The 22,172-nt window shown below is 39.2% G+C and overlaps 1 protein-coding gene across 2 annotated transcripts; it reads left to right on the forward strand.

Annotated features, from left to right (window-relative positions):
* Positions 1-432: 432 nt before the first annotated feature.
* On the forward strand, positions 433-21,936 carry wipi2 (WD repeat domain, phosphoinositide interacting 2). 2 transcript variants are annotated; one of them, XM_062036725.1, is made up of 12 exons: positions 433-674; positions 1,197-1,279; positions 3,653-3,819; positions 3,931-4,027; positions 8,343-8,440; positions 11,639-11,731; positions 11,833-11,903; positions 11,973-12,086; positions 12,183-12,347; positions 13,582-13,689; positions 15,597-15,694; positions 20,968-21,936. In XM_062036725.1, the coding sequence occupies exons 1-12, from the start codon at positions 601-603 to the stop codon at positions 21,078-21,080; spliced, it is 1,281 nt and encodes a 426-aa protein (XP_061892709.1). In that variant the 5' UTR covers positions 433-600; the 3' UTR covers positions 21,081-21,936. The 2 variants fall into 2 exon arrangements, with proteins under 2 accessions (XP_061892709.1, XP_061892708.1); XM_062036724.1 differs by having other exon boundaries at positions 435-674; positions 3,650-3,819; positions 20,968-21,932.
* The last annotated feature ends 236 nt before the right edge of the window (positions 21,937-22,172 follow it).

The raw sequence follows: 22,172 nt of genomic DNA on the forward strand, positions 1-22,172 counted from the left end.
ACAGCATTTCTTGTTTCACTCGTCAAAACATAAAAGATGATGGCTGAAATAAATATTTAGTTGGCACAACTACAAAGGACATGGATTAAAATAAACAATATTGGAGCATATTGTTTTCACCCAAGACAATCATGCAAAAAATAAACGTATTCCTCAGAAGTAATAAAACTCGGTTGCTCAACTGAGATGTTTTTATTGTTTTGAAAGGTGGTGACGCTGTTGCATCACGTTGTCAATTTATCTTCAGAGTTTAACTTTGCCTCATCTATCGCGCAGATTTTATATGCGAAAATGTAATTATTACTATTATGATTATTATTATTACTATTCATTGTTAGTATTGCACTGTACTCATAAAGCGTGGCACAAATGTGGGCCTGTCTCTTTAAACCGCCCCACGGGTCGTTCTTGGAGCATGCGCAGAAGCGTGAAGCAGCACCCTCCTCCCCCATGAAAAACAACAACAATCTTGATAGCATTAGCAACGTTAGCAATGGGACCCTGAACCTCTACCACACGTTTGGCCGCAACACATTACATTTATCAGCCCGGCTGCTTCAGTTTGACCCCGGAGATTGATAACTCGATGGTGCCGGGCTCATGAACTTGGCCAGTCAGAGCGGGGATGCTGGCGGTAGCCAGCTCCTCTTCGCCAATTTCAACCAGGACAATACGTAAGACACAGCCGTGCGGGTGGAGGGCTGGGCCGGGTAGAGAGCTCCGCGATGCTCCGATGGCCTGTGCTGGCATGCTAGCGAGCGTTAGCTTACATTTTGAGGCCTTTTCTGCTTAGTTGACAGGCTGACACGGCTTTATTTGCCACATTCTGGGTGTGTTTTCTCGTTATACCAAAGGTAGTACACGGATATTGTCAGTTATATTATTCTAATAGCTACTTTTATATTGACGGTCAATAGCAGCTAGATGCTAGGCTATCATGATGCTATGCTAACTTTAACCACATGTATCAGATAAGGTATAATAACACAATGTCATCCAGCGCACACTGTGGCTTAGAGTGCCATTGTTATAACAAAACGTACATTACAGTAATTAATGGGGGAATTCTGGGTGCTTTAACCGCAGGATTACATTATAACCCGAATCCCAAGCTTATGTTATTGTCACACTAGTTTGAGACAAGAAATGTTTTTTAATTTTCTGCCTCAAAAGTTTGTTTTGTGTTGATTTCAAAGGTCCTTAGCTGTTGGCACAAAATCAGGATACAAGTTTTTCTCTCTGTCGTCTGTGGACAAATTGGAGCAGATATACGAATGTAGTGAGTATTACCTCTTTATACGTGATCATTTTGCCTATTAACCTTTGTCATATATACAGTACATCTGCTTGTTCTGATTTAATTATATCACAACTTAGTGTTATATTTAGTCAGCACTTCCTTAAGCATCTGGCTTCCTCTATTACACACCATCAACAGTCATACAACCAAATCTAAGGCCCAGTTTACACTAAGGGTAAGGTTATCCAGGGTAAATCCCACCTAACCTTATCCTTGTCCACACACACAATGGTCGTTTAAGACCCCCTCCCTCAGCAGGCGCACTGTGACCTAATATGCATGCGCGGAAAATGCGCAAGTCATAGTCACTTCCAGTGTTGCTTTGTGTGCAAGTTCTTAAATTTAACTTATCTGAACAATATCCGGTGTTGTGGTATTTCAATTAACTGGAATCCAGTGTGCTGTGGGGCCCTATTGTAGTGAATCCCACCTGAGCCATCATAAATTAATCAAATCTTTAATGGACATGTGAAAGTACACAATGTGACAAAGAACATTTGATCAATAATCAATCTAGGGATGTAGATATCTGGTCAGGACACTCCTTTTGCCTTCACCTTCATTGTCCATTCGTTTTTGGTGACTTTATATACTCTGCACCTAGACGTTGAGTAGGCGACATAATGGCGGACAATAACTGATACAGTCTGCTTTGCCACTCCAAAAGCATTCGCCGTTTTCCATGGTCTTCCCTCGACGGCCAGGTAATACAAAGCACAAGCTACCTTCTTTATCACATCCACGGTAGCCCGCATTCTCGTTGGCTGTCCTTCGACAAATGGACAAAGTTTTTCGGTAAGTAGAATCACAGCTGACCGAAAACATTTGAAAGTTGTCTTGCCGTCTGAGAAGTGTTATATCCGAAATAGCTGCAATCGCTTTCTCTTAAGGTATTCATGTGTGATTTCCACAAGCGTCTGCACATGTAGAAGAATGAGAAACACGGGCATGTCTGGATGACTCACCTCCATATTTCCAGTGGTTAGCTCCAAGTTACGAAACCGCTTTATTATGAAGCTGGCTGTGGTGCGTTCTTTCTGACGTCACTTCCGGTGTGGGGCGCGGTCTTTCTGGCGTCACTTCCTCTCCGAACTCAGTTTGTAAACGATCAATGAGTCCATACAAAGCTAAGAGCCGGAGATTGAAGAAATACACGACACGCTTGCCTGTGTAAAAATGTGTCCAAGGAGGGGAACCTTAAACGATGGTTTAGTGTGGCTGAAACGGGGCTTAGGCTAAATAATTATTCGTTTAAGGGGTTATCCGGCTTAGTCCATGTCTACACTAAGTCGTTTAAGGTCCTCCTCGGATACATTTTTACACGGGTAAGTCAGCCGTGTAATTCTTGAATCTCCGGCACTTAGCTTTGTATGGACTCATTGATCGTTTACAAAGTGAGTTCGGAGAGGAAGTGACGCCAGAAAGAACACGCCACAGCCATCTTCATAATAAAGCGGTTTCATAGCTCGAAGCTAACCGCTGGAAATATGAAGGCGAAATGCCCGTGTTTCTCCCTCTTCTACATGTACAGACGCTTGTGGAAATCACACATGAATACCTTAAGAGAAAGCTATTGTAGCTATTTCGGATGCAACACTTCTCAGACAGCAAGAGAACTTTCGAATGCACGAAAAACTTCGTCTATTTGTCGAAGGAGAGTCAACAAGAATGCAGACTCCCGTGGATGTGATAAAAAAGGTAGCGTGTGCTTTGTATTACCTGGCCGTCGAGGGAAAACTAACTACGGAAAATAGCGAATGCATTTGGAGTGGCAAAGCAGACTGTATCAGTTATTGTCCGCCATGTATGTCGCGGACTCAACGTCTAGGTCCAGAGTATATAAAGTCACCAAAAACGAATGAACAATGAAGGTGAAGGCAAAAGAGTGAGGAATGTCCTGACCAGATATCTAGATCCCTAGTTTGATTGATGTAACATGTTCTTTATCACATTGTTTACGTGTCTAATAAAGATTTGATTAATTTATGATGGCTCAGGTGGGATTCACTACAATAGGGCCCCACAGCACACTGGATTCCAGGTAATTAAAATACCACAACACTGGATATTGTTCAGATAAGTTACATTTAAGAACTTGCACACAAAGCAACACTGGAGATGACTATGACGTGCGCATGCGTACTAGGTCACGTTGTGCCGGCGGACGGAGGGGGGCGGGGGTCTTAAATGGTGGCATTGTTGTGTGTGGCCACGGATAAGGTTAGGTGTGATTTACCCTGGATAACCTTAGTGTAAACAGGGCCTTAGTGTAGGCATAGCCTAATTCAACTCCATTAACAAAAGAAATGGGTGAAACCTGATAAGAGTGTGTGGGTTTGTGTCCTGCAGCAGACACGGAGGATGTGTGTATTGTGGAGCGTCTGTTCTCCAGCAGTCTGGTGGCCATCGTCAGCCTGAAGGCTCCGAGGAAGCTCAAAGTATGTCACTTCAAGAAGGGAACCGAAATCTGCAACTACTCTTACTCCAACACGATACTGGCTGTTAAACTCAACAGACAGGTGAGGAAAATAAGTATTCCTCACTTCTCATCTTGGTTATTTGAATTAAAAGTGTGTTTTGTAATATTTGTAAGATAAAAGTCAGTTCTTATGTTGTGTTTTCCCCTACAGAGGCTGATAGTTTGTCTGGAGGAGTCACTTTACATTCACAATATTCGAGACATGAAAGTGCTGCATACAATCCGAGAGACTCCACCCAATCCTTCAGGTGGGATTATTGACAAGCCAAAATGTGCTCGTTGGTAGATTAATTTAATATTAATCTTAATTTTTTTAATTAATAACATTTAATTAAATTAAATTATATCAAAATATATTGAGAGACACACAATCCATATCAATAAAAATGTGTTTGATAAAACATGCAATATATATACTGTGTGTGTATATATAATAAAACATGCAATATATATATTGTGTGTGTGTGTATATATACTGTATATATATATATATATATATATATATATATATATATATATATATATATACATATTTATTTATTTAATTTTTTATTTTAAAAACATTTTTTGGGGGGCGGTGGATAAAACTGGAAAGGATGAGGCATGGTTAGTTGCATGAACAAAGGCACTCACGGTCTGGTCTGTAACCTAGCAAAACAGTAAGTGATCAGTAAGCAATGGGAGGGACACGCCAATCGCGTAACAGGATCAACTATCATGTTTGGTCGCGCCACTTTGCTGTCTCTTTTTTGATTGTCTGCATGGTGTGAGAAGAAAACGTAAAAATGAGTGCTACAGAGAGCGAATAAATTGGGGACAAAACAGGAAAAGTCACCAGATGTTTTCCAACGGAACGTAGTCCTTTGCCACACTCATCTTTTCTTTTTAACCCTCGTTTATTCCCTATTCGGATGTACGGAAACAACAGGTAGGAACAAAAGTGTCAGACTTAAAAAATAAATAACAAATGTGCTACTTTAAAATAATATTGTGGTCCAATAATGTTTAAATGACAATTACTGCATAACATAAATTCATTTTCATACTTAAATAAGATTAACAGACCAAATGAAATGTTACACAGACCACGTAACTTCCTAGCAGTACACATGCAAAAAATAGTTCTCATGTTTCTCTATGTTGACATTTTCACACTTTGCACTATTTTGTTACACTTAATTAAGCATTTCTTACATATTCCTTATTTTTGCACCTTAAATGTTATTGTTAAAGGGGAACCACACTTTTTTTGGAATTTTGCCTATCGTTCACAATCATTATGAAAGACATGACGACGGATGGATAAAAAAAAAAAAAGGAATTCTGGATATTAAATAAATGCAATCAAAATTTTGCTTGCAATGGAGCCTATGGGAGTTGTTAAATTCTGCTTAAAGAGCTCCTAAAAAAACATCCAAACACCTTCATTGAGGTTGTATGTACAGTATATACATGATGTAAGTATATTTGTATTGGAGTAAGAAGCACATTTTTTTTATAACATTTAATATTTACCTATTTTGATCATTTTAAGCATACGCGGTGCATTAATTAAAAAAACGCATCACGTTTGCTTTTTTTTCTTCATCACTGATTTCTGCTTACTGCAGACTTTATGAGAGCCAACAAACATAATAAAACACCACTTACTGTATAAGGTCTGCTGTCATTAGGATGCCAACTGCTACGATGTTCATATATTCCCGTTTAGATGAAAAATGTCTCATAATCCTCGCTCAGAAACAGGGTCGGGGAGCAGTGGCGAACAAGCGCTTTTAGTGTCGTTCTCGCCAGTCCCAGGTCCTATATGGCTGACCGTGTCCTAACTTGTCGGAACACCTACTCACATTTCTTCATGATGATTTATGACCTAGAGTAAGTTTATATGGAGCAAGGAAGTGAGGAAGCTGCGGATCAGTCGGTGATGTAAACATAGGCACACCCGGAAGTGACCATGGCGTTGCTCTAAGTAGTTTGTCTGCATTAGCGTTTATAATAATAATATCATTAATACTTGGTTAATATACAAGTCACAAAATGTAAATTGAGTATTCTTGGCGCTTTTTGAATCTTTATTTATCAGATTTTATGGGCGGATTAGTGGAGCTCCCATTGGCTTCGCTGTAAGCAGATTTTTATTTACGTTTATCTAATATTTAGAATGCATTAAAAGAAATCCATCTGTCGTCATGTCTTTCATAATGATTGTCAACAATAAGCAAAATTACTTTAAAAAGTGTATTTCTCCTTTAAGTGGCTATTGTGCTTTTAGAATTTTGTTTACATTGATTTTTTAAGTGTTTACCATGATCGTCGTTGTGTTGACATTTTCTTTCCTTTCTGCCTTAAAGGCCTACTGAAATGAATTTTTTTTATTTAAACGGGGATAGCAGATCTATTCTATGTGTCATACTTGATCATTTCGCGATACTGCCATATTTTTGCTGAAAGGATTTAGTATAGAACAACGACGATAAAGATTGCAACTTTTGGTATCTGATAAAAAAAAGGCTTGCCCCTACCGGAAGTAGCGTGACGTAGTCAGTTGAACATATACGCAAAGTTCCCTATTGTTTACAATGATGGCCGCATGAAGTGAGAGAGATTCGGACCGAGAAAGCGACAATTTCCCCATTAATTTGAGCGAGGATGAAAGATTTGTGGATGAGTAAAGTGCAAGTGAAGGACTAGAGGGGAGTGGAAGCTATTCAGATAGGGAAGATGCTGTGAGAGCCGGGGGTGACCTGATATTCAGCTGGGAATGACTACAACAGTAAATAAACACAAGACATATATATACTCTATTAGCCACAACACAACCAGGCTTATATTTAATATGCCACAAATTAATCCTGCATAAAAACACCTACATGTTTGTTATGCTAGCTCCTAGCTCCTCTGCTAGCTCCTAGCTCCATAGAACACGCCAATACAATTCAAACACCTGATCAACACACACAATCACTCAGCCCAAAAGACCGTTCACCTAACCCAAGGTTCATAAAGCTTATATATTTTTAAAAAGTTACGTACGTGACGCGCACATACGGTCAAGCTATCAAATGTTTAGCAGCCAAGGCTGCATACTCACGGTACCTGATATTCAGCTGGGAATGACTACAACAGTAAATAAACACAAGACATATATATACTCTATTAGCCACAACACAACCAGGCTTATATTTAATATGCCACAAATTAATCCTGCATAAAAACACCTGCGTGTTTGTTATGCTAGCTCCTAGCTCCTATGCTAGCTCCTAGCTCCATAGAACACGCCAATACAATTCAAACACCTGATCAACACACACAATCACTCAGCCCAAAAGACCGTTCACCTAACCCAAGGTTCATAAAGCTCATATATTTTTAAAAAGTTACGTACGTGACGCGCACGTACGGTCAAGCTATCAAATGTTTAGCAGCCAAGGCTGCATACTCACGGTACCTGGTATTCAGCTGGGGATGACTAAAACAGTAAATAAACACAAGACATATATTTACTCTATTAGCCACAACACAACCAGGCTTATATTTAATATGACACAAATTAATCCTGCATAAAAACACCTACGTCTTTGTTATGCTAACTCCTAGCTCCTAGCTCCATAGAACACGCCAATACAATTCAAACACCTGATCAACACACACAATCACTCAGCCCAAAAGACCGTTCACCTAACCCAAGGTTCATAAAGCTTATATATTTTAAAAAAGTTACGTACATACGCAAAAAAAAGTTGCGCACATACGGTCAAGCGATCAAATGTTTAGAAGCCAAAGCTGCATACTCACAGTAGCACGTCTGCGTCTTTGTCATCCAAATCAAAGTAATCCTGGTAAGAGTCTGTGTTGTCCCAGTTCTCTACAGGCGTCTGTGTATCGAAGTCAAAAGTCCTCCTGGTTAGAGTCTCTGTTATCCGAGTTCTTCCATCTTGACTGCATCTTTCGGGAATGTAAACAAAGAAGCGCCGGCTGTGTACTGTTGTTGCTGACTACGTTCGAAAAATACGTCCATTTCGCACCGACAACTTTCTTCTTTGCTTGCTCAGCTTCTTTCTCCATAATGCACTGAACATGATTGCAACAGATTCACGAACACAGATGTCCAGAATACTGTGGAATTATGAAATGAAAACAGAGCTTTTTCGTATTGGCTTCAATGTGGAAGGCATACCCGTGTTCCCCGGGCTACGTCACACGCATACGTCATCCTCAGAGGCGTTTCGAACCGGAAGTTTAGCGGCAAATTTAAAATGTCACTTTATAAGTTAACCCGGCCGTATTGGCATGTGTTATAATGTTAAGATTTCATCATTGATATATAAACTATCAGACTGCGTGGTCGGTAGTAGTGGGTTTCAGTAGGCCTTTAAAAGCTGAGGGGATTATAATCAAAGGAAGGTCATTTAATCGTGATACAGTTTTCAGCCATACTGCCCAGCCCTACTCATTGGGCTGCAACATTAGAAACACTATCTCATAAAATTACACAGTATACACAGGAAATGATCGCTTTTTGTTACATTAATTATTTTGTGTTTTTGCGTCTTCTACCTGCAGGGTTGTGTGCCCTGTCCATTAGCAATGACAACTGCTACCTGGCATATCCTGGCAGTGCCATGATTGGAGAAGTCCAAGTGTTTGATACAGTCAACCTGGTGAGTAAACACCACGACACGCCTTTTGTATAAAGACTTCACTTTATCTAATTCATGTTTTATCACACAGACCATGCATTAACTAGTAAACCTGTCAGTTGTATGTATTAATGTATTGACCCAAATATAAGACAGCTTTACTTTTTGAAGTCCGTTTTTTACACTTTTAAAATGTTTCAATAAAAGTGGAATAACAACAGGCAGATTACAATGATGAATATATATTTTATTATTATATTACCGATATATAAATGTATATGTTTTAGCTACTCTACAGTTGTTTGATGCTTCATTGATCACCATTATCTTGAAATCATCATAACTCCTCTGTTGTTTGCTGACAAGCTAGCAGCATACCTGCAATACAGTACCAATTCCCTGTACCTGTGAATCGATACTGGTACTCAACATTATACATTTCCAGTAGTTTTGTGTGTGCTCATGAATATTAATTGTTTTTGATAATAAAATAATTTTTTTAGTGCAATATTTAAAACTGAGCTAACTATGATACCTGCTGTTAAGTTGTTAAATCTTGTTTTATTGTAATCATATTATCATTTGCAAGTATAACATTAAGACGTAATTACATTTGTAAGTCTAGGACGTTAGAGGGCAGCAACGTTCCCTCTAAGGTGCGCACCTGTGCAATTGCGCACTGCTCATGCGTCCTCTGCGCACGGCAAATCTATGCCACGCACAAAATCAAATAAAAAAATAAGCGCATAACAATTTTCGGCACACGGACACGACACAGAAAACAGTTTTCGTCATCATTGTTCAAATATTGTAACGTCTGTCGAGACGCTTTGAGGACATGAATACCATCGATCACTTTACTGAGCAAAACTCTTTATTGTCGGCCATAAACACATCACCAAAACATTAGTAAAAAATGATATCTAGCAAAACTGGTCATTTTCTGCAGTACAAACCAGACCAAAAGCAACTTTGTTATATCAACAGCAGCCGCTCGCTCTTTCTCACTTGCGCCAACACATGCACATATGGCACTTAGCCAGTGATGCGTTTACAGCCACACAAAAAGTCGGACAACTCCAACACAACACATAAAGTGTCATTCCAGGTCGTTACACTATGATTTACTAATCAAATGTGTGCTTATTCTAGTGTCATTTATTAGGAATCTTCATTTATAAATATTAATCATGAAATGGTGTTAGTATATTAAATAAATACTAATAAAAATATATATTTTATAAACAGGAAGTTGCAGGAATGTACACATGATCCCCTGCTTACATCTCATTGTGCAACATGTGAATGTTTTAATGGGAACTAAATGCAATGTCTGAAAGGGGTACAAATTATTTCCAAAGCAGGACCTCCACCCAGACAAACAATACAAGTACACAGTTCATGAAAAACAATATTTTTTGTAATTGTCATTGTAAGTGGGCCTAAACACTTATATTAGAAAATAACCTCATGGAAATGACTGCTGTCATTCGATTATAATAATAAGAGAATGTTGTCTGTCTATCTGTGTTGGCCCTACGATGAGGTGGGGACTTGTCCAGGGTGTACACCGCCTTCCGCCCGAATGCAGCTGAGATAGGCTCCAGCACCCCCCCCCCCCCACCCCGAAAGGGACAAGCGGTAGAAAATGGATGGATGGATGGAGATTGAACTTGTTATTTAGTCAGGTTTGGGACAGGTGTGCTGCTGGTGTAGCCACAGTGTGCACGTCTGATGTTGCTCACATGGGCTCCACTGAATGCTCAGGGAGTTTTTGCGTTTGCTCACACACATGAAAAATAAGAGGGAACATTGGATGGCAGTAGTGTATAGTTTATGGTGGGTTTTTAATTTTATTTTGTTGCATCCTAAAAGTGTTTATACCGTAAATTAGGGCTGTGAATCTTTGGGCACCACACAATTCACTTTAATTCGATTCTTGGGGGTAATGATTCGATTCATTCATTCAAAACGATTCTCAATTCAAAATCCATACTTTTCAATAACATTGGGTGCCAGTTCTATGATTAACTAAATTTCTCCATTAAATAGATAAACAGCTCTGATTAATTTCTATATTACTTAAAGTAAAACTGGTTTTGTTTGATAAAAGTCTACCCAATCATTTACAAAAGTGGCTGCAGTGATGCGGACCCTGTATCGGTGGTGAAGAAGGAGCTAAACCGGAAGGCAAAGCTCTCAATTTACCGGTCGATCTACGTCCCTATCCTCACCTATGGTCATGAGCTTTGGGTTATTACCGAAAGGACAAGATCACGGGTACAAGCGGCCAAAATTAGTTTCCACCGTCGGGTGGCGGGGCTCTTTCTTAGAGATAGGGTAAGGAACCTCTGTCATTCGGAAGGAGCTCAGAGAAAAGCCGCTGCTCCTCCACATCAAGAGGAGCCAGATGAGGTGGTTCGGGCATCTGGTCAGAATGACCCCAGAACGCATCCCTGGGGAGGTACTTAGGGCACGTCCGACCGGTAGGAGGCCACGGGGAAGACCCAGAACACAGTGGAGAGACTATGTCTCCCAGCTGGCATGGGAACGCCTCGGATCCCCCAGGAAGAGCTGGACAGAGTAGCTAGAGAGAGGGAAGTCTGGGCTTCTCTGCTTAGGCTGTTGGCCCCACAACCTGACTTTGGAGAAACAGAGGAAGACAGATGGATGGATGGGCTGGACAGGGCAGATTTTAGGAAAACCAAAAAAAATATATAGATATATATTTTTTAATCGATTATTGATTTTATTGAAATTATTAAGAATCGTTATGCATAAGAATCGCGATTCATTCGATAAACAATTGTTTATGAGACCCGTACTGTAAATATTATAGTTATTATGCATCAGCTGTTTCATGGTAACATGCATTTAGTTGTAGTTTTCATTACCAAATTTAGAGGTGTTGAAATCGCCATGTAAAATCACTAATGCTAATTAGTAGCATGTCAATAGTAAAGCCAATGTGTATTAGCATCAAGCCAGCACATTTTTGTAAAAGTGGAGCCTTACTTGACTTATGTTGAGGAATTTTTTGAGTCAGTTTATTTGTTGGCATTGAAAATTACCCATCTCTACTAAAAATTATCTTATACTTGGGTCAGTATGGTAATTACATTATAATAAAGGGAAAATATAGCGCTTTGTGACTGGGCCTATAACTCTTGATCTGATGTAAGCACAGCCCTCACTTGTGTGTGTGTGCGTGTGTTGCAGCGAGCCGCGAACATGATTCCAGCCCACGACAGCCCATTAGCAGCTCTTGCTTTTGATGCCAGTGGAACTAAACTAGCCACAGCTTCAGAGAAGGTATACAGGACATTAATGAGGGCCTCCGCTGTTATTTCTGTTAGCCCGCCTGACTAAATACAGTCCCTTTGCGTTGTCTTCAACTCTTCCCGTCAATCCAGGGCACAGTCATCCGCGTTTTCTCCATCCCAGAAGGACAGAAGCTCTTTGAGTTTCGACGAGGAGTGAAGAGGTGATTCGACGGAACACAAACTCTCATTCTGTGTCTGCGTGTTTACATTCCCTGCTGTCTTAACTGTAGGTGTGTGAGCATTTGCTCCCTGGCCTTCAGCATGGAGGGCTTGTATCTGTCAGCCTCCAGTAACACAGAAACAGTTCACATCTTTAAACTTGAAACACAGAAGGAGAAGTATGTGTAAGTGTCGCCACTGAGCTATATAATAAGCAGATTTATAATTTTTTTGGTAAGGGATCTGGTACAGCACAAATCTCACATTGTTTATATGTGTAGGCCAGCAGAGGAGCCCACCACATGGGGAGGGTATCTGGGCAAAGTGCTGATGGCGTCCACCACATACCTGCCCTCCCAGGTTACAGAGATGTTCACACAGGGGCGAGCCTTTGCTACAGTACGCCTGCCCTTCTGTGGGCATAAGAACATCTGCGCTTTAGCAATGTAAGTGTTCTCATGTCATTCATTTTTACTAAAATATATACAGTCATTCAATGTATTTTAAATAGGGATGTCCCAATACATAGTTTTGGGCTTAGATCCAATCTGATTTCAAGGACCGATCCAATACTAATAATAGGTTATAGAACTGAAAATGTTATATAGCAAGCAACCAAAGTAAACACATTTTTATATTGCTTATCTTATTAAATGTAGAATTTGCTAGTATGGTTGTGAATCAGATGATGTATTAAATTTGTGGTACTGAATGTTACATACAATTTTTTCAACAAAATAAAGTCTCAAGTGCGCACAGTAAGTAAACAAAAGCAAAAACTACTGTTGGCTCCCATTCTAATCATTTGGGTTTTACCCTCAAAGCCTTCCTGTATTTACAGACTTACTCCCTGACTTTGTAAACAATAACAAAAAATACCAAAAATGTTTTTTTAATAATAAAAAAAGAAAAATATAGATCAAATCACTTAAGTATTGTTTATATACTGGTACTATACCAGGTATCAATAGTATCGACATCTGAATCGATCACCCCTACTTTACAGTGAAGCTTTAGCGGTTAGCTTCTCGTATCGTTTATTTCGGTTTGCGTGTGTACTTGAAAGGAACTTTATTTATTTTCCGCCAGGGTGGGGATGACTAGTATCTCAGAAGCGGCTTCCCACTGTTGACAGATTTAGACAGTCAATCAATCAATCAATCAATCAATGTTTATTTATATAGCCCTAAATCACAAGTGTCTCAAAGGGCTGCACAAGCCACAACGACATCCTCGGTACAGAGTCCCAGGTTTCTCTCAAATTGGAGCCTGTGTTCTGGCAAGATGCGCACTATTTTGGAATTCCTGTAAGGAAACTTAATTTATTTTCCGCCAGGGTGGGGGTGATTAGTATCTCAGAAGCGGCTTCCCACTGTTGACAGATTTAGACAGTCCCAGGTTTCTTTCAAATTGGAGCCTGTGTTCTGGCAAGATGCGCACTATTCTGGAATAGTGTGTAACAAGGAATATGGAAATCCAATTAAAATTAGTTTTGTTTCATTTTCATGTGATAACTGTGGTGTAAATTCAATTTAATTTAGTTGAAAATAGAATTGCACACAGCATTAGAGCCAATAGGAGCAAAGTAGAGGTCCGTCAACATGACAGATATTGTAAATAGTGTAGTTTATGAGGCGTATACTACCAGACTTGTTTTAGTCTTTTTTGTTTTGTGAACAGGATTCAGAAGATTCCCAGATTGTTAGTTGCAGCAGCTGATGGCTACTTGTATCTCTACAACTTGGACCCACAAGAAGGAGGAGAATGCACACTCATGAAGCAGCACAGGTAACACGCACACAGAACGTAGTACAGGTGGTCTTCTGGTTACAAAATAGTTTTGTGTGTAGACTGGGATGTTTGTCCAGTTTTTAGTTGCATTGTACATAGAACACACAGAGGACATATGAATTACAGTAAAAAAAAAAGATTGATTACCATAACAACATCACCTTGCTTTTGTCCGTTTGGTTGTCTTGCATACTGAATGGGGCGGTCCGAGGTAGAGAATAATGTTCAAAAATGATGATCATGGCGGAATATTGATTTCTTCACCAAGCATTTCACCATTTCTAATGATAGTTCAGATTTCACTTTCCTTTTCTTTGATGCACTCCACCAGAAATATTTGCCTCATGCTTGGGGGGGCTGAATGGAGGTTCAAGTTAAAAAAGTCATAAAAAAATAACTAAATTATGTTGTCCTTCGTCAGTGCCGTGATTACAATCTCGTATTACTAGGCATTGGCCAGATAATACAATTTGCTGGACGCTATATTGTCCCACAAATTATTGCCGATAAACAATACAGTCCATGCTTTATTTTCAGACTAAATTAGGCACTAATGTAATCATAATATGTAATACTAATAATGCAAGTAACCGTTTCACACGTAATAAAGGTAGGTAGGTAGGTAGGTAGGTAGTTCTTTATTGTCATTGCACAAGTACAACAAAACTTTGTTTTCAGCACAAACCCGTTCAAGATTAGACAAACAAACAGTGTACAGGGTTACAGAACGGGAACGCTGATGGGTCGCCACAAGGCGTAAAAGATGGGAAAAAGGTAAAACGCTGGGGAAGGATGAGTTAAAAAAAATACAATCTAGATTGAGCTCCTAAGGGGACCTAGTCTGGAGTGGGAAAAAAACCTCCATAGCAAAGCACATATACATATTACAACGTACACCTCGATATCTAGCAACAGAGGGAAGGGCGAGGTCATGATGGTAGGCCGCAGCTCTCAGGCGCTGACCATCCATTCATCACCCCTATGGGATTTGCGTCGAGGGCGTTGGATTGGGGGTGGGGTATGTGTGTGTGGCGTGTATTTTTGTGGTTGCAAGTGTGTGTGTAAGCCCGTAGTGTGTCTCTGCTTCCGCGGCCTTCGTGTTCTTGCCAGTCAGTCCAAAGTCAACAACAACAGGTGTGTGTCCATGAGAGACAAGAAGGGAGTTTGTTGTGTCTTCGCTGCACTAAACCTTTATTTCTCATTGTTATTTTTTGTCTGTTTATATGGAATGTCAACATTTTTTACCATCCTAAATAAGAAAACAAACATAAACATAAATTGGACTCTCAATCTCTGTTAGCAAAAATTGCACGTCAATAAATATTGCAATTTTTTTCCCCAGTTGGAAAAACTGGGTCAGGTGGGGTTTTTTGCTGTCTTTTTTTTGTTGCCATCACTTTCACATGTTGAGACAAAGATCTAGTTATGGCAATTTATCGATTAGTTAATTTTAATTTATCGTTCGATTAATTGATTTTATTAACTATTTCTTTATCTTTTTGAATAATATTAATAATTCATGGGAGTGCGTTCGTAACCATGAAACATCGTAAGAGGAAGACCACCTGTAGTTAGCTAAACGTACGTGGACACTGAAACGCTTAATATCTTGAGGATCATGGTGTTGTCTAAAGATATAGGTATACTATAAATTTGTTTCAAAACATCGGACGTGTATTTTTCGTTGGAGTTGTAGTACAGAGCCTTACTGTCATTAGACAATAAAATAGGAGAACAGCACACACAGATGATCATGTGTGTCAAAAGGCTTTGCGAAAACTGCATTTACAAAGATAATAATGCAGTGTTTTGATGGATTATGTCGTATTCAGTATTCATTTGTTGGTTCTTGTATTGTTGCACTGACAGTAGTGTAACTGAACCCCCTCTCCTGTTGACCTCAGGTTAGACGGCAGTGCAGAACCACCCAATGAGATCTTGGAGCAAGGGTCACATGATCGCCCGCTTGTGGCCCAAACCTACAGTGCGGCTGTTACTAAAGGTATGTTACAAGGTCAGGAGCAGCTTACAATTTTAAAAATATTACTAAGAACGGTAACGCAAATGTCCCCAAAGGGGTACAATTTAAAGTTCAACAAAAACGTATTAGAAAAATTACTGTATTATTTAATGGTGCATGTGTGTTTCTTTTTGTGTGTGTGAAACATAAAAGAGCAGGGCATGTGAAATGTGTGCGAAAATGCAGAAATATGCACTTTTAAACATACATTTTTGCGCCAAAATACCAATTCCGCATTTTTTTCAATGAAATATTAATAAAAATATGCTCTAAACAAAATGTGTTGAACACTCGTCTCAGCGACACAAGATTGCTAGTTAGCGAGCCACCTAGCTAGCTTACTTATTGTTGCCTCTATTCACTCTCCGAGCCACAAAGTTGACGGCTTTGTACTTTGCTGCTAATCATATTTAGATGATTACAATGTGAACACCATTAGTTCCTAACCAGCGAGATGGTATTGTTTTGATGTGAAGGATTGTAAACAGATGTCACAACACAGGAATTATATAACCCGCGGGGGCATGTCACAACACCGGAATTATATAACCCGCGGGGGCATGACTACGGGATAGAGTTGCCAAATTGGAGTTGTTTGCATGCATGTTTTAGAATTGTACATTACATTTTCAATTATAATAATGTTAGTAAATAATCTGCTAAAACAACCTTAAAAATGATGTGGTACATTACATGGGACATGTAAGGGTCAAAAAGACAGCCAAAAGAGATTGGTAGATGAGAATAAATCTAAAGGTCAAATATAGTGTAGAAATGCACCTAATCGCAGTTAATTTAGTCTTGATTTTCTAAATGTTCTTGAGTCATTTGCGTGGCAGCACTTCGTGTTAATAGAAATATTCCTTTTTTTTCTCTCAATTTTCCTCAAGGGGTGTTTAAATCCGTGCAAGTCAGGAAATATGAGATGATAAGAGGAAATACAAAATAGTAAAGCTACTCTATACAATAATGAGGACTAAACTTAATTGAACAGTTTTAGTTCCATACACCAATTAATTTTCAAGTACTTGTGTATTATACACGGTTTTATACTACACACGCCTTCCAGCAGTACATTTAAAACCCCACTAGGTGACATCTTCCTGCTCCTGCTCCATTTCATCAATCTGAATTAATTATTTGGTTTTACACTTACAACTAATAACAAAAGTGTAATGAAGATGACACTTTACCTCTGGAATAAATTAAATTGGACTTTATTTCCTTAATTTCTTCAAGTTATAAATATTATGAAATGTGTAACTGTTTAAGTGGAAACAAAATATTATTACCGGTAGTACAATGCAGTGGATCAACGCTTTGTGAGGTTGTTATTGGTTGTTAAACAGGGTTCCTAAATCGAAAAGTTTGTATAGTAAAACAAATTTCTCCTTAAAAAATGTATTAAATGAGATAAGTCTGCTTTGGCATGTTTTTCCAGAAAAGTCCGATCTCATCACAATTAAAACTTGCCGTGGTACGGAGCCTGCCTCATCGATTCTTCCATACTTGTGAGCGCCATTAATGTATTCCTCACAAGTACGGTAGACTTTTTTTTTTCAACTCTACAGCGATTCGCTCCTTCTTTCCCTGCTGGTCTGTTGCCTTTTTGGGACTCTTATTAAGTTAGCGAAATGGACAAAACTTGTCGAAAGGCGAAAAGGCGCACACGCTAAGCAGTGACGAGTAGGGTTCTGCGTGCAGTAAGTGACATGGATGGCTGGGCCTCCCCAAAAATGCTGTGCCCTGCTTTCTGCCTGCAGGCAGGACACAAAATCAATGAATAAATGAAGCGTTTGTTCACTGTAGACCCTCTTTTCAGTCATTCATAATCTTTGTCTCAGCGTAGACGAGAGCGGGGCGCCACCGCCGACACATTCACAGCACAGAGAGCCTCGCAACTCGCCAGTAAGAAGAGCTGCCAAGTAACACATCCGATTATAAAGCCAAATGTCCTGTTGTGGGAATATTTCAGCAGCAAATCAAATGGGCAATATGAGCCCCTCAACACAAACGAAAGAGCGAAAATGTTGTCGTGATCACGTGATAGCAATAAACAAAAAGACAATGTCCAACCTCATTTTTCCAACTGGGGAAAAAAAGGCACTTTAAAATGTTCAATATCTATTTAGGTAAAATTTTTGCTTATAGAAATGAGTCTATTTTATTTGTTGTTTGTTTATTTAGGACTACCGTATTTTCCGCACTATAAGGCGCACCGGATTATAAGGCGCACCTTCAATGAATGGCATATTTCAAAACTTTGTTCATATATAAGGCGCACCGGATTATAAGGCGCACCTATGCATCCATTAGATGGAGCTGCGCTAAAGGGAATGTCAACAAAACAGTCAGATAGGTCAGTCAAACTTTATTAATAGATTACAAACCAGCGTTCTGACAACTCTGTTCACTCCCAAAATGATTAAACAGCTGTTTTATTATTTTCCCCGAGGTAAAGTCAGTGACGTGGTGTTTTGTTTATCTTTTAACAACAGCAAGGTATAACATGTAGTGCAACATTTATATCACATAGTGGAGGGGAACTTTTCCCTGATTCAATAAACACGTAAAAAACAGTGATACTGTTACGGTAAATCAAACGTTAGTGCAATCACAATATAGTAACACTCGAAATAGTGCAGAGCAATAACAATATATCAATAACTCAACGTTGCTCAAACGTTAATGTCACACAACACAACACACAAAATAAACATGTAAAGCTCACTTTATGAAGTTATTCCTCATCCACGAATCCCTCAAATTCTTCTTCTTCAGTGTCCGAATTAAACAGTTGGGCGAATACGGCATCCAACATTACGTCGAAGTCGTCATTAATCGAGTCAGTGTCGCTGCTGTTGTCTAGCAGTTCAGTGACAATTCCTGCCTTCCTGAAAGCTCGGACCACAGTTGAGACTGATATATCAGCCCAGGACTTTACGATCCACTGGCAGATAGTGGCGTATGTCGTCCGGCGTTGTCTCCCTGTCTTGGTGAACGTGTGAACGCGCTTCTTCTTCTACGGGGGAAAATTAAGTCGCCGCCTGCTTACCGTAGAAGAAGCGCTTCTTCTTCTACGGGGGAAAAAGAAGTTGGCGGCTGCTTACCATAGTTGCGAGACCTAAACTTTATGAAAATGAAGTTTAGGTTTGTTGTGGCTCAATATTGGTCCATATATAAGGTGCACCGGATTATAAGGCGCACTGTCAGCTTTTGAGAAAATTGGAGGTTTTTAGGTGCGCCTTATAGTGCGGAAAATATGGTAAGTTATTTACCTTACAATTACAATACAATGGTAAACATTTCTACAATAATGAGAAATAAAAGTGTGTATACTCTTAAATCATTACTTGCATTGTTATTTTATATTATGATTACATTATAAACACTGTTTAGTTTTTATCGGTTATTTCTTCAGTTTAGGAGCACGATGTAGACCAGGGGTGTCAAACTTGTTTTCATCGAGGGCCACATCGCTGTCAAGGCTGCCCTCAGAGGGCCGCATGTAACAGTGAATCTAAGAATATAAAAGTATAGTCCAACAATCCATCCATTTTCTACCGCTTGTCCCTTTCAGGGTCGTGGGGGGGTGCTGGAGCCTATCTCAGCTGCATTCGGGCGGAAGGCGGGGTACATAATCGCCTCATTATATTATTGCCTAAGCATTTGGTTATTTGATTTTTGTACGTACAAATTGATGGATGACTTGCTTTGAAATCGTCAGTCAAGGTGACAAGCAGATATTTAAGTATTTATTGTTATTTTTACAAACTATAATACGTTATGTAATAATTAGGGGTGCTAAAAAATGTTTTTTATCACATTCAAATTCAGATTTTTTTTTGTTGTAATTTTCAAAAATCGAATTTACTTACCGTATTTTTCGGACTATAAGTCGCTCCGGAGTATAAGTCGCACCGGCCGAAAATGCATAATAAAGAAGGAAAAAACATATATAAGTCGCACTGGAGTATAAGTCGCATTTTTTGGGGAAATGTATTTGATAAAAGCCAACACCAAGAATAGACATTTGAAAGGCAATTTAAAATAAATAAAGAATAGTGAACAACAGGCTGAATAAGTGTACGTTATATGAGGCATAAATAACCAACTGAGAACGTGCCTGGTATGTTAACGTAACATATTATGGTAAGAGTCATTCAAATAACTATAACATGTAGAACATGCTATACGTTTACCAAACAATCTGTCACTCCTAATCGCTAAATCCCATGAAATCTTATACGTCTAGTCTCTTACGTGAATGAGCTAAATAATATTATTTGATATTTTACGGTAATGTGTTAATAATTTCACACATAAGTCGCTCCTGAGTATAAGTCGCACCCCCGGCCAAACTATGAAAAAAACTGTGACTTATAGTCCGAAAAATACGGTAATTTTTTTTGACAAATTAACTTTAAAAAAAATAAAAACATTTAGGCCATCTCTATGCTTACTTGGTGCATGCATGTCATATGTCAGCAACCAAAAGGAGGTTTTGTAACCTGTAAGTTGTTTTGTTAAGGTATTGTTATTATTATACCAAATAATACATTGCAAAAATCAGTTTGACTCGAGAATCGTGTTGAATCGAGTATCGGTTCTAAATCAAATCCTCACTCCAAAATCGGAATCGAATGTTGAGGTGCTCAAAAGTTCACACCAATAACAATTAAATATTTGTATATTGTTTAAAACATATGACATTTCCTGTATTACATACATTTTTTTTCTGTCAAAATGGAAACAATGAAAACATTTAGTAAGAAAAATGAAGTATCCACATGATTCCCAGGCCGGATCTGGCCCCTGGGCCTTGAGTTTGACACGTGTGATGTAGACAAACGCTCTGAGTCTGTCTGCATAAAGACAAATATTTTTGAAAGTCAATTATTGCATATTGTTCCAATGTGTGGCACCTTGAGATTAAAATATGTTGATTGACAGTCTGAAAGTAGCATGTCTTCATTCACCCGCTATTTTTGCAGTTTTAAGCATTCAAATGTATAAAATATATTATATATTTGCATTTTTTTTTAAATGCAAATGAAATCGCAATTTTGGAGAGAAAAGTCGCAGTTGGGTTTTTTTTTTTAAAATGGTGCAGCCCTAGTCCAAAGTATTTAGCAACTAGAGGGGTTAGATTAATTGGCTTTGTCAGCTCGAACACAAAGCTAAGATATTGATGTACATTGTATTGGTTTGAACATGAGTTACTACAATTGTCCTTTGAACCCTTTTTGTCTCAGGTTACTGCGAAGAGCAAGGCGCGGTGGGAGGGGCGGGGCTTGAAGAAGACCTCAGCAACTTGCGCCTGGAGGAGGAGAACGAGCAGCCGCCGCTCATCCTGGAAACTGACTGACCAAGCGGGGATCAGAGAGGGAAGGTGTGTTTTTTGTTTTTTTGAACACACCACAGCCTCTCTGTTGTGATCCGTGCTGTTAGTCACATAAATACACACACCTCCATTTTGGACCTTCCTCCCCTCTTTCCTGTGCTCCTTCCTTGATTTAAAAACTGACGCTTTGCATGTTCGTGTGCCAACCGCTGAAACAAAAAGGGTGTGTGTGTGTTGGACTTTGGATCAAAGTAGAAATGTAGCGCACACGCACGCACGCACACACACACACAGAGTGTAAAAAGATTGTGTAAGTGCCTCTTTGACCTATTGTGGTTTCATGTTTGAAACCGCTCCGCATTGGCTTCATAAAATCTATTTTCATTTGCTTTTAATGGAGGGAGAACTCTCGCTTTGCTCGCTTACAAAATGAACGCTTTTAACGTGAGGCAGAGTTATTTTACGTTATTTGTTTGACCTCATCAAGCCCCGCCCGCCCCAGGTGATCATTGGTCACCAGTCGATGTTCCACTCTACGCTGTGTCACGCTTAAAAGCGAAGCCGTGGTACTTTATACACTGAAGACGTTGACATGAGCATTGTTCTATCACGTAGGATCAGCTTAGAACCGCAGCGATCTCGTCTGTACATTTGTTACTATGGCAACTAGGTATGGTTCTCCACTATATTCAATCCGCCGGTCATCGATGATAAGTTTGGGATTCCTTTTTGGGGACTTGAAGCCACTTAGCAAGGATCAGCAGGGGGAGTGTCGGGCGTTTTCTAATGATTTTGTATAAAAATGTGAAACATTCATTTGAGACTACATGGAAAATAAAGTTAATTGTTGATGTATGAATGACATAACTGGTATTTGTTCTTACTGTAGTTTTAGCACAATCATATGTTCAGTAAATCTACACTGCTATACCATCTAGACACTGACTACTCTTAAATTCTATCCGTAATCCCTCTTTTATCGCTGTAAATTGGTTCCAGCATTAAAAAAAACTGTTTATGACCTTTTAAATATGTTTTTCAACATTATGGCAGCGCTTTAGACATTAAATAACATCCTTTAGTTACTTTTACACTTTTTTAACCCAATATAGTAGT

Source organism: Entelurus aequoreus, linkage group LG25 (genome assembly GCF_033978785.1).
Source record: "Entelurus aequoreus isolate RoL-2023_Sb linkage group LG25, RoL_Eaeq_v1.1, whole genome shotgun sequence".
NCBI classification, from domain to species: Eukaryota; Metazoa; Chordata; class Actinopteri; order Syngnathiformes; family Syngnathidae; genus Entelurus; species Entelurus aequoreus.